The 14,037-nt window shown below is 34.6% G+C and overlaps 1 protein-coding gene across 10 annotated transcripts in view; it reads left to right on the top strand.

Annotated features, from left to right (window-relative positions):
• LOC105684420 (trichohyalin) overlaps window positions 1-14,037 on the top strand; it is a 52,527-nt gene that overhangs the window by 14,315 nt on the left and 24,175 nt on the right. For 4 of the 10 annotated variants that reach the window (XM_020851445.2, XM_048654233.1, XM_020851447.2 and 1 more), the window contains exons 2-4: window positions 3,792-3,941; window positions 5,243-5,339; window positions 7,684-7,739. In XM_020851445.2, coding sequence (XP_020707104.2) covers window positions 3,792-3,941; window positions 5,243-5,339; window positions 7,684-7,739 — 303 coding nt within the window. Of the gene's footprint in view, window positions 1-3,791; window positions 3,942-5,242; window positions 5,340-7,683; window positions 7,740-10,990; window positions 11,128-14,037 lie in introns of those variants that run through there. The other 6 variants (XM_048654232.1, XM_020851446.2, XM_048654236.1 and 3 more) reach the window with 3 other exon arrangements.

Genomic DNA, 14,037 nt, shown 5'->3' with positions numbered 1-14,037 from the left:
ACGACGACGACGACGACGACGACGAGGAGGTAGAGAGCGATTGCTAAACGGGGATACTGCTGCACCACCGCCAACAGAAATTGCGATATCCCCTTCCGAAACACGTTATTCATACCGTGCGATTCCCCATTGGGATTTCATCGCTTCGTATCTCGAATTAACTAGCTATTTCCTTACATTTACGCTACACGTATCTTCGTATCTCCGTATTATTACATGCGTCATTTTATTTCGCATATGATTGTTACGCACGTACCGTCTATTCGGCGCACGATTCGACCACCCTTTTTTTTTTTTTGTGACTCGTTTTTTTACTTACAATTTAATCATTGTTCTTCCGTACAAAAAGCGAACTCCGTACCGACTGTTTGAACTAATTAGACTCGCGATTATTCCCTTACAAAGGGAAAAGTTCACGCAGCTTCTGACGCGAATACCATGAAATGATATGCTCGGGAATAGGGTGCCTTTTAACCAAGGGGCGATATGACGATACTCGCGTCTGCCTTATCCCCGTAAGTTTTATTCGTATGAAATGAAATGTGGAATGGTTTATTTTCCGAGTATCAAATATGAACAGCTTCACGGCACTGCGTGCCCCACATGGCCATCGTGGCGGCACTTTGAGATTATATTTTTGTGGGTATTCTTGTGTATTTCGAACCTATCAAAGTATCTGAACTGACATTATCTTTCTAAATGCTCGAGTTATCGCCAATTTTTTTACTTTGAAATGTGAAAAAATCGAGATATTTCGATGGGAAAAATTCGTAGCTCGATATAGTCGACGGAATCGTGTTCCCGAGGTCAAAATACTTTCACGACTCTTATCAGATCAGGAAAATCAACCGGTTCGCGTCTTTATTGTATGGGAATCTTTGCCCTTAATCTAGGTTCGTTCTTTTTTAGTTATGTTTTTCACTCTCTCTCTCCATCTCTTCATTGTCTATGAATATTTTTTTCTCATTTACCTCAGTCACCCCGAACGATTTTGAAATATATTATTTGACAAGAGTGGGATGGCTATTTAGATAAAATTCGTCTGACATTTTTCATCCTAAAAATTTTCGCCGTGTCGTACTTTAAAACGGAGCAAAAAAAAAACAAAAAAAAACAACCAAATAAAAGAGAATACTCGACCCCTGGTCCAAGTTAAATTGGAGAAAATCCCTAATTAACGTAATTTTTGGTCTCCCCCTTGCCGTGTGTTCGGTAGCTCCTTTTTTTTTTCGACGTTAAAATTCTTCCACTCCGACTACTCGGAGCCGGTCGGAAAACCAAAAAGACGAGAAAAACTTTTATTTAAAAATTAGTGGCTCGCAAACACGTGTTTCTGAATACTTGATGAAAGAGATTTCGCGACGTGTTTGCGTAGGTTCGTCAAAATAATAACAACAACAACAACCGTAATAAGAATAATAATCATAACAATGACGAAACGAAGCGTTGACGTTTTATTTCATTTTATTTTTCGTACAACGTAAATTGGGGGGGGGGCTCGTATGGGTCGATGAAAATAATAGAAAATAATTCGAACGGTCACCCGGTGTGTGTTGTACGTAGTCGTGCGGTATATCCATAACGTCGGAGGATGCATTACTCGTTGTTTGCAAAGGGACAATTGCCCTCTTAGCCCAGTTCTTGAGCAGTTTTATAGAGCATCGTCGATAAGACGGAGAGTGGTTTAAACGAAGCCCCTCTTAAGACGAGATCCTATTACTGATCGAGTATACCACCCCGTCATTGCTTATTTCTTATTAGAAAATTATTACCATTATCCTCACATTTCCAATTTTTAATTATCCCGCGAGAATCTCATTCGAATTTATTCGCATAACATCCGTCCGTTTCTTCGAGTCTGTCCGCATCCGCGGGTCCAATATATCGCCTTTCTCTATACATCCCGATCAAGGAACTCGGTTTTTTTTTTTTTTTCGTCTCTTCTTTTTCCACGACTCCGAAATACGTGTGCAAAACGACGACCTTGCACACGCAGCCTACTGTATATGTACTTACACCGGTAAATATCGTCGGTGAAAAAACTACAGGGCAGTGATAAATTTGCAATTAAAGTTTCACGCTGACCCGCACCTCTGACCGTATTCACCGCGCGCCACCTGCACACCCCCCCCGTCCTCTTTAACATACGTTCGTTCATTCTCTCGTTCATTGAGCACCGATAAGGCGTCTATTATACGATTTAACCGCGGGCTTAAATCCCCATCGCGTATATCGGGGTGCAGTAATCTCTGAACACCGTCAATTATCAATGTTTTACAATATGTACGTCGACTGGACTTTTTTCCTATCCTTTTATTTCTCCCTCTCTCTCTCTCTCTATTCCTTCCACTTAAAAAAAAAAAAAGAGAAATGTTCCATTCGTTACGTTACGTTACACGATTATCAATGTACACTAACGGATGTATACCTTGTAGTATACGCGGCGGTAGGCGGCGTTGATTGTGGGTATAAACTGTAAGTAGTAAGGTAGGCCGTTGGGTCAGACAAACTGGCGGGGGTGTAATGAGAGGCTAGACGTAGTCTGTCTTCCTGATGTATATAGGTATATTATAATAGATGAAAGTTTTGCTACGAGCGTAGCGTCATCGTCATCGTGAGGAAAATCGCTAGCTCGCTCGCCCCCTAGCTTCTAAGTCCTCGCTTCGATAGGGAGTATCCTGCTCCTGCGAAGTACGGGCGTGGCTTTCCTGCCGTGACGTCACATTCGAAACAAGTTACCGAACAGGACCACCCGCTACTGACGTAACTAGGTCAATCAGATCTATCGGGAAATCGTACCTCTTCCTACACGTAATTCTCGTTTTTTTTCTCTCTCGCTTTTTTCGTCTCGTCCAACCTTTTAACTTTTTTCTGGTTCTTTTTTTTTTTTTTTTTTTCTATCTTTTTATTCGTGTTACTATACGTTTTGCACTTCTCGTGTTTCTCGAGATCGCGATGCTTTTTGCGATTACTTTTTGGTACATGTATACAACAGCACAGCGGTTTTTAATTTCAGAGTACAGATTTTGACGGAATTGATTTTTCCTATATATAACTCGGGAATACTTTCTTTTTTTTTTATTTTTTTTTTTTTTACCCCCGCACCCCGGAGGCATCGGAAAAATGCCTGGAAGGGTTTTTTCATTATTTCAAACATTTTTAGCAAGTATAGTTCGAAACCATGTTTCGCGAACCGTTGAATTTTTTAATTACGTATATAAAGTTTTTGGTTTTTGTTTTTTGTTTTGTTTTCTTTTTGTTTTCTTTTTAATGTGTACGTACACACACGCCTACGAAAGAATTCAAATGATATACCGGATTCTCAAGTAGTAAAAGAACGAATTAAACGCAATTGGATTTTTCCTCCCTCTTTACATAGCCGTGAAATAACGTAGGCCGCGTTCGTCCGCAAGCTCTGGTTCGTTTCCTACGGTCGTTTTATACGTCACCCGCATACATTTTCTTTTATATTCCACCGTCTCTGAGAAACCGCGTGCAAAACCGTCATCCTTATAGCTGGCGACGTATGGATCGAAACGGTTCGAGCTTTCGTATATATATTTATTTATTTTTTTTTAATTTCCCTCACCCTTCTCAACGTGGGATAATATCTCTCGTCGCCGTATCACGCTATTCATGTATAAAAATATAAAGGTCACCTCATGCGATCAAAAAATTTACAACGGCAAAAGACGATTCACAGGATACGCTACTTGACCCTCCGTTATATAACGTGTAAACGAATAAATAATTTAACGGAAGTATAAAAGTTGGTTAATAATTTTTTACAGAAACAAAGCATGATGGTGCGTCACCTAGAGGAAGAACTACGTCTACGGATACGAGAACCTAGTGTGGAAATGCAGCAGCAAATGGAAGTACTTTACAACGAAAATGAGCACTTGACTCGTGAGATTGTCATACTTCGCGACACCATTAAGGTGAGAAAATTTTTTCGTTTTATTTCCTTTAATATTTCATTGATTTTCGACGATGCGAAAGATACAATAGCGCGAAGAACATCACCTTTTGTTATAATATGTCGATGCAGCGGTTACATCGCGTGTCCGTTCGCCACTGTCACTGACTGAATATTTATCGTGATTTTATCCCTTATAAAATCCCACTAGCTCTGTGTGTTCAGGGAAGCTTTCGAACGTATAAAGTATTTAGAAAAGCTGCAGCATGTCACACTGCAACTGGTACACATATCCGATCTACGACAGATGTGTGTATTTTATATCGGCAGACGGGGTAAAATGTTGTTTTATTTAGATTGAGATCGACGCCCAACGAACGTCGCGATGTTTTGTAAGACAAATCGGGTCGCGAGCTGTTGTTTGTTTGATTTTATCGTTACGTTCATAGCGAAGGAAAAATAAAAAAAAAAATAATGAGGGGAAGCATCTTGCGGGACAGGACAAATAAATATAATAAATTTTCACGTCTATGTGCCGGACGTGTAGACGTATAGAATAGTCGGTTGTTCAAGGGGTAAACGACATCGTAAGTTATTTCAGTCCCTTCGAATGTATCAACCTATAATGTACGTGTGCACGTATATCCGTTCGCTGTGTTATATTTCCTTCGTTCGGAATTTTCGACCCAGACTAATGAGAAAAATAGAGAAAGTATTTACAAAATAAAAGAAGAAATAGATGTGAAAAAAAAAAAATTGGAACGAATCAGAACCAAACAAAGTAGTAGCAGACGAGGAAGTGAAGAAGCAACTGGTCGCTTCTGGCTGACCTCCAAGTTATGCAGACCTGAACTTTCCCTCGATGTGTATACTTTGATTATCACTCATTACGTAAAACTATTTTAATACATAACCGTGGTCGGTCGGTCTTAAATATCATTTTCACACGTCGCGTGCCATGGAAAATATTATAAAAAAACTTGTATATAACCTTATAATATGCACCGAATATCATCAAATATTGCAAGTTTTTTTATATCCTTTTATTCGATTTGATTTGATTTTTTTACATTTTCGCTTTTATCTCTTGTACTCTTACACGAATATCATTAGGAAGCGTTAATTAATATATTTTCATTCAAGACTCGAAGTTTCGTACACGCCACGAGTGCGATGTACGTATAATTTACCTACTTGACGTCAAAGAAAATGAAGGATTTCTTCTCCAGTCCTTTAATCATTTATTTATTCGTTCGTCTGCTCATATTTCGCTCTGATTTCGTGCGAATTGTTTTTCTTTTCTTCTATGTTTATTTATTACAGGAGTTGGAATTGAGGATAGACACCCAAAAGCAAACGCTCCAGGCGAGGGATGAAAGTATCAAAAAGCTCCTGGAGATGCTCCAAAACAAAGGAATGGGTGAGAAATTGAGAAATATTATTCTAATAAATAAAAATCATTACCAAATTCCCCCTGTTAGTTTCGAACGTTGTATACAGGTGTACAACCATACCATGTGCGTGATAACTTTGAATTTCAAGGAAAAATATTCGAGAATTCTTACATTTTCTTTGTTACAAAGACGAAGATGAAGAAAATGATGAAAAATTTTAACTATTAATTTTCGTTACCCACTAAAATTGAATGAATGTTTATTCTCTGGTAACCTTGCTGTACGTATAATCAAATAGACAAACATAATTTTGCAGTGCTTTTTCTTTTTCTTTTTTTTTTTTTTTGATATGTTATGCGGAAAACTGAGAGAATTTTGAAAATGCGTCATAAAGCTGTATATTTATACGAAGGTAGTACCTAAATGCAGGTAAAGTAATATGCCTTCGTGCTTTTTTACGATATTTTTAGTCAGGCAGACAATTTTCATGTACATAGGATTATGTGTACGTATCATACGTTACTTTGTACGTAATTTGTTATACGGATGATGTATGTATCGTATATGTACGTAGCTATATACCAACAAATTTGGTGCAGCTACTACTACACATGTACGTACGTACCTAATGCGCGTTGCTGCTGCGACATTGAATTGAAAATCTAGGACATCCGGTTGTTAGAAAGCTGCACGTTTCCGGTGCAAAACGAATCTGCAGATGCAGCAGATCGTGTACACTTTACAACTTGTCGTGTGCAATTTTTTACTCTTTACGCTAAACGGTTTTTTTATTCATTTATTTTTTTTTTCCTCAATTGCGTCAATCACGTAACTGAAATATCACATGCGATAAAAATCACGGGCTTACTCTGCGGAGGACTTGTTTCAGGACTGTGGAAATTATACTTCATCGTACAACGAAAGAGCTTCGGTATATCAGATGACAATTTTACCGAAAATTATTGTTCAATTAAAATCTTATTATCTACATCTGTTGAGAATTATTCATTAATCTATTCGCGTCTCATATAGGTAGATAAATACAATACTCGACGTAATGGACGTTAGATTTTCCAAGAGAATCTACAGCTTCATGTCTCTGCGGTGTCATGTATAACTCCGTATTGTAAGATGCATCTGAATATCCTAGGAATTTCAAATTACTCGACGGGACGGTTCGGGGTGGTAAATGTGGAAGGGGCGAGATTGCTCTGGGCAACGAAGGGTAGGGATGGGAAGAGTACCGTGAGATAGGGAATCGGGTCACAGCAGCCAACCAACAGTCCCATCACGTTTCCTAGCTAGACTTTGATATTAAACCAACCTCGAGTTAAGGGTCGGTACACATTGCATGGTTAAACTAACTAGCGGGTATTTACTACGTGCAAAGGTATAAGTACACGACCTTGAAACTTGATCCGTATTTGCAGGTGAGACTACTTTTTGTGTTACTAGAAAAATTAACAAATCGTTAAATAAAAATAAGAACAAACAAATTCCACACGCAAGGTTGCCGGAGACTAATTTTTTGAAACGTATGTCATAAAACGTTGGATTCTGATTCTATTTTACATAGTTTTTTTTTTTTTTTTTTTAGTCTGCGCCATAATTCATTTCTCACCTCGAAGGTACTTTTGGTTCAAATGTACATTATACCCGTACATAGATTATGTCCATGAACGAATGAATGAATATCGTACTTTGATTTCGACTGTATGAAAATATGTAATTTTATTTGAATCGTTTTCAATTTATAACTGTTGCTATAAAATTTTCAGGACTCCCCAGTTACCATTGAATGAAATATGTGTTGGGTATTCATATTATGTTTTCTTAAAAATTCGTTCTTTATTCTTTCGATACTATATTTTTATTTTCTAACTAACTGCAGCTCACCTTATGATTATATGTCCACCTTTCCGTGTGTTCGTGATACAATGACCCGAGATATACCCATTACTCGCTGCTGCCTAAACACTGATAATAATTAAAATTATAAAATTACTGATAATAATTTAAGAGTGTTGAGTCGACAGTGAAAACAGAGAGAGCGAAAGCAAAGAATAACTAAGAATCACACGAAATGAACGAAGATTTGATTTAAAAATCAATCTTGATTTTGTGATCTTTGATTCAAAGTGTAAATTATAAATCAATAGTTTATGCATAATCGCGCGATCCTATGGCTATGATAGATAGCGTTGCAAAAAGATGAAGAGAAAAAAGGAGCAAAAATAATGAAAGAAAGAAAGCGATTTTTGCAAACGCAGGTGAATAATGCGGGGGTGGAAAAGGTGATTTGGTGCTGCCGAGAATTTTTGGTGCTTGATTTTGAGAATTGTGAGAGCGAATTGGATTCTACTGTTGTAGGCAAGGAAGAGGAGCGGATAATGTTCCAGCAGATGCAATCCATGGCGCAGAAGCAGGTTCTTAATTATACTCTACCTGTGATATAATATACCTATAATTTATATATAAATATATACATACATAGTTATATATTTATATATTCATTATATATATAAATATATATACAATCATTATATATTTATATAAATATAATTATTATTATTTTTTCTTTCTAATTATCTATATCTATATATAATACCTATATACATTTGTTAATTGATCAATGTTTGACTGTATATACATAGTCGCTTGAGTAGTTTGTGCTAATGTGGCTCCTCTCATTACGTCACGATAATTTTCGATTTTTTCAATTTTTTTTCCTCATTCCCGATAGCTAAAAAAGACGAAACGAAAGAAAGAGAATCTACTCTGAAATCCGTACTTACGTACGATTTGCATAATTTTTAAATTAGCCGTTCTCACGCCTCTTTGATTGAATGCAACTTTTGTATTTTATAATTTTTTTAATTTTTTTTCTCAAGGTTTCGACTGTGATGTTAAACATATGAATAAATACGCGTTAACGCGTCGGCGGTTGAACTGGTGAAAGAGAAAATCTCTAATGAAACAAAACGGAAAAAAATAAAAATCAAAAATTGAACACGAAATGAAAAGCCCGAAACGATGACGGGGAGTCACAGAAAAAAAAAAGAAATAATAATAATAAGTAGTGCCTATGTGTATCATACATTTATTCGTACGTAAACCCGCACATCACATTATTATACCCACCACATTTTCAGTGTCGATATATGCAATAGTATGTGTACATATAGAACTACGCGGAGTTATGAGCTTTTTTAATTCGGACTCCCGCAGATTTTTTTTTTTTCAACTAATAGTGGTAAAGTCTTGTTAATCTCTTTTTTCTGTGATATCGAACGGCTCGTGTGAATACCTGGGATATACCTAGGATTTTTTTTAATTATGTTTTTCTTTATTTATTTTTTTTGTCGATAGAAATTTTTCCGACCAAAATCAATTTTAAAAAAATTTACAACTGCGGAAGAGAGTTTGAAAAAAAAAGAACTACACAGTATATATGTATTTGAGCTCCTCGTAAAACACGAATAATGCATATATATGTATAAGCGTAAAGTTATAACATTATATTATGCACATATACGCAGTGTTCGTTTTCATGAAAAAATATTATACTTATAATTGCATCGTTTATTTACAGATGAAAAGAGAAAGAATTGATATGGATATATAATATACATATTTATTTAAAATATACGCGAAGTAAGTGAAGTTTGCTTTCGGATTTTTTTAATGTAACTTCTCTCTTCTCGGTATTATTAACAATTCGTAGACAAAAATGAAAAGAGAAAGAGAAGAAAAATTATTCTCTACCCTTCTATAATTTGACCTATTAAAAACTCGAACTCTTGGAACTCGACGCCATAGACACATTCATATCAAAATTATTCCAATTTATCACTTTCCGAATTTCAAATTATTATAACTCGGAAACCACGCGGTTATAACGTTCTTCAAGACGGTATAAATTAAAGAATATTCTCCGCGCTTGAATAATTTCATAGTGTATTTCGCTTCCCAGTTCTCTCTATCTTTATTCTATTCTTTTATCTGCATACTCTATTATTTTTCTTCTTCTTCAATTTTTTCTATATCCCCGTCGTATGGTATACCTTTACTATTTGTCTAATCAAGTCCATTTTCCGGAGCCAAAGCGAAGTGATTAGTCTGCACTCGAATCAGTAGCCAGCTTTCGGAATAGATCAACATAAATTATCGGCTCATACTTATGTATATATTGGGCTACCCGGGGTGACTTTCGACTTGCAGTTTGCAGTTTGCGATTTTATTTTTTAATCTTATCGAAAGTTTCTTTTTAATCGTGTCCTTCTGCTTCCTCTCTCTCTCTCTCTTCTCTAACTTTTTTTCATCTCGATACATTAATTTCTTTCAGCTATCAGTCGATCGACGTTTGTAAAGTTAAAAAAATTACTTTCGCACAAACAACTATGCGCTGCCTATACGTATAATACTTCGTGCCTGATGTGAGATTTGTATATTATATATTTATATCGATTGTTCATTAGTTTGATGAATAATTAATTATTCGTTTCTTCTATTTGTCTGATTTATCTTTGTTTCACCCTTATTCTTCTTCTTCTTCTTTTTCTTCATTTCTCTGTTTATAATTTGATGTAATTGTGCATTTTTGTACGCGCCTGTATTAGCTGTTAGGTTTTAGGTGGAGTCAACGTGGCTTTGTGTGGCATCCGAAATATTCGAAGGATCCTTAGAGGAATTTAGAATCGTTCCAAAATATGATTTCTTTGAATATAAAATCAACAGCACAGGAATGTTTAAATAATATTCTCACCCACCGATCTCGTCTACTTATATTATTTAAATTATTATGATTGTTGTTATTATCATTATTATTATTATTATCATTATTATTATTATTATAACATGTATATACAGATATCACGAATTTCTTATGTCTCGTCGAAAAATTCACAAAATATCACAAATCTTTACACAACCACCCCCCCTTTTTTGAAAACAAATCGAGTTGAAAAAAATATAAGAAAACGGTTCTCTTTTTTACATTGGAACAGTAAAGATATCGAACTATAAAGATTACTAGACGTGACATGAAAGAAAAATCGGTTTTCGACGACACCTTAGTCTGATATTCATTCTATAATATATCGGTGTGATATTTTTACAGGAGAAGAAAAAATTGATGATTCAATCATTTCTCTAAAAATTTATTCACATACACACTATTAGAAAGCACATCAGTTTATGTTGTTAGAATTTTTAAATGCAATTAAATGAAATAAATTTCCATCAATTTTGATTGGAATCAGAATTTTATTTGTTGACGAAACGAGATTTCATTTATAAAAAATAATTGTACAAATCTGACGGAAATTGGACACCGACTAACGTTCATTGCATTCACGTGATAAACGAAATCCTCACTAACATATTGGTGAAGAGTAAATACGTACAATTATGTTGGGAGATAAAACGACGACGAAATAATCAAGAAAATAAAAAGGTAAAACAATATGGGGGGAGAAGGAATAGAGACACCGTAATCAAAAGAAAAAACAAAAACCCTCTGACATTTTATTGAAATGGATCGAAAGATAAATTTTTATTTCGTTGTTTTGTTTGATTGCATAATATAATTCATTGTTTAAAAAAAAAAAGAGAAAAAAAAAATATATTTTGTGATATGCTGTTCGGATGCGTGGAATGAGCTGCTTTGGATGTGTAGGTGGTAAGATGATAGCGACCCTCGCGGGAATTTCGCCCACATCCGCCCTTTCGTCACTCACCCCGACATCTCAACAAAACAAAAAATTGCCACCCAGAGAACTGCGAGCGCAGTCCCTTCCACGGAGGACTGACCAGGTACACTTTACATTACAACAACAGAAAAAAAAAAAGAAAATAGAAACGAAAAGAAAAAATAAGAATGAACAAAACCAAAAAGCTCAAAACCCATATAATGCATAATTAACCAAATTACCAATAAACGAAGAACGCGGCGGCGAAATGAATTCTGTTTTGTTTTTGATCTTCTTGTATTTTCTTTGTCAACCTTCGATTCGTTATTCGTCAATATACCAATTATAGTTTGATGGAGTTTTCAATTCTTTTTTTTTTTTGCTATAAAATATTTCTGCTTTTTATCAATCTTGTTGTCAGTCTCGAATGTATAAATCGTCGCCGCGTTTTAAAGTTCCGTTTAATTTCCGGAATTTTTCGAGAAAGCATACGTAATTATATTATTACTTTCTTTACATGGGCAAAATAATGAAGTGAAATGAAATGAAATATTAATAATGGTCGTATAATAGGGTATATTCTGTTTTCTAACAATTCAAATAACTCGAATAATTGTTTGTGCGTTTGTAAATTTGATTGATATAATATAAATAACAATACATTTCCGCTATACTAAATGCAAATTTTTCGCATTTCATTACAGCCGCTGTTCTGCGATTTTCATTATCATTATTCTACGTACATAAAAATCATTGTCATGATAAAATTACTTGCGATCTGACATATCCAATGATGAATCAGAGAGACGAAAGAAAAAAAAAATCGATTATACGAATAACTAATGTTTAATTTCCGGGCACTTTACATATTTTGTTCTTATTTTCTTTTCGCCCAATTATAAGTACGTAGGATGACTTTTTATTTGCCCGATCTGAATTCCCAATAAGGTATTTGCTTTCTTTTTTTTTCTCCTTTCCTACATCATCCCCAACGAATTTAGCAACGTCATGAAATGAAACCCTCTTTTTTAAAATTCACGCACGTATTACAAACGTGCGGGATCCTTGCGGACGTCGATTATTGATTATAACTTCACGTCACACGAGTTTCTCTCTCACCAATGAAAGTTTGAAAATTATATCAACATTACATTACATTTCTATTTTCAGTATCAAAAAAGACTCTATACTTCAATCATGAATGTGAATTAACGAACGACAAGGACTTTTATTTCTTCGAGTAACCCGCCCACTTTGTTGGCTTTTTTCAAAATCCTCTTCATCGCATTATTACGACCGGTCGATAGTTTAGAAAATTAGAAGAAAAACTTTTTTCTTTACTACGTCGGTAGCAGATTAGGTAAATAATTGGAAAAATTATATAGTCATGTTGAAATGAAGTTAGGAAAAATGATAGTTTGCAATTTCTATTGAAGCTCGTACATGGATAGGTATACCTACCTACCTACCTACCTACCTACACACACACACACACACACACACACACACACACACACACTACTATATACGATATACATTTCGATCACATGACACGAAAATATGTTCAAATATCATTTTCATATTTAAGTGTATGTACATGTATATATACCTGTATAAATATGAATATTTTCATTACATGGAATGTTTTGACGCTGCACCACACCCTTTTTCTGCTCTTTTATATTATATAACACTTTATGTATTTACACATATTCACATATGTATAAATATATGCTCTATAACCCACCTTATCACTGAATGTCGACCATCATTACTGTTATTGTTATTAATCATATCATTACATCTCTCGGCAAAATCATCTCAAAGTTATATTGAAACTTGGTCGAAAATATCTATATTTTTTTCTTTGTTTCTCCTCGTTCAATAAAGTTTCAAAGAACTCTTTGAACACATCTTGCGCTGATTTTTCCATTATTGTACGTCTTTTCTGTTAATGAAATTATTATTGATGTTGTTCTGATTATTATTATTATTGTCATTATTATTATTACTGTTATTATTCTAAATATCACTATTATTTGTGGTTATCTATATCACCCATACATATACTATACATCATGTACATTATCCTCTGTATACATATATGTTCATGTACCCAAAATAATTGATTAAGACTTTCTAGAATTAATCTAGAAATCTATAACCTATATAGCTTTGCGAATGTTCACGAATTATCGTTCATCACTTTTTATAGTTTATATATATGTATACTGTTTGCCTAAATGAATCCTTTTTTTTTGTTTATTTTTTTTCACGTATTTATTCAATTTGTTATATTTTATTTTGAAAAATCTTTACGACATAGATATATATTTGAATATAAATGGTGAGACGATAGCTTGCGAACATTTCGTTTTATGGTTAGATCTTGTCCATTTGGCGTTTATATAATTTATTATTATTATTATTATGCGATTTCATAGATAATTAGACAATTAATCCGTTAAATCATTAGAGAGAAGAAAAAAAATTAGCGCGATTCTCGCGCAATTTTATACCGTTGATCGTTAGATGTGTGTATACCGAGAGCTTTGACGCGATTTTTTATATTTTTTCTTTCCATCATTACGCCGAAAGAGAAAGAGAAAAATTAATCGAAGCGAAAATCTGTAGCATTTCAACTGATTGATACGTCAAAAAGTATGAGTACAATAACGCTACAGCTACCGCGGTATGATGAAATTTCTAAGATGTTAATTGAGGATCAGAAAGAATAAAATTCGGTAACGAACGTTCGCCTACATGTGGATTAGAAAACAACGTTTGACCATATGTAAAGGAAAAGGGAATTCGAAAATATAGAATTCGAAGGCGAAAACTGAATGATATTTTTTATTTCTTATTTTTCCAAATTCAAAAAAAAAACAAAAAAACACATGAATATTGAATTACAAAAGAGAAAAGAAAATTAATAAATCGAAAACAAAAAAAAAAGAAACGAAACAAAAGGATGGACAATGTCAGCCGTGCGTCGCGGTGGCGAAAGAACTGCGGCGGCGCCCGGCGCCGAAGA

Source organism: Athalia rosae, chromosome 4 (assembly GCF_917208135.1).
Source record: "Athalia rosae chromosome 4, iyAthRosa1.1, whole genome shotgun sequence".
Classification (NCBI taxonomy): Eukaryota; Metazoa; Arthropoda; class Insecta; order Hymenoptera; family Athaliidae; genus Athalia; species Athalia rosae.
Note: the sequence above shows the minus strand (reverse complement) of the source record. Positions and strands in the feature narration are given on the sequence as shown.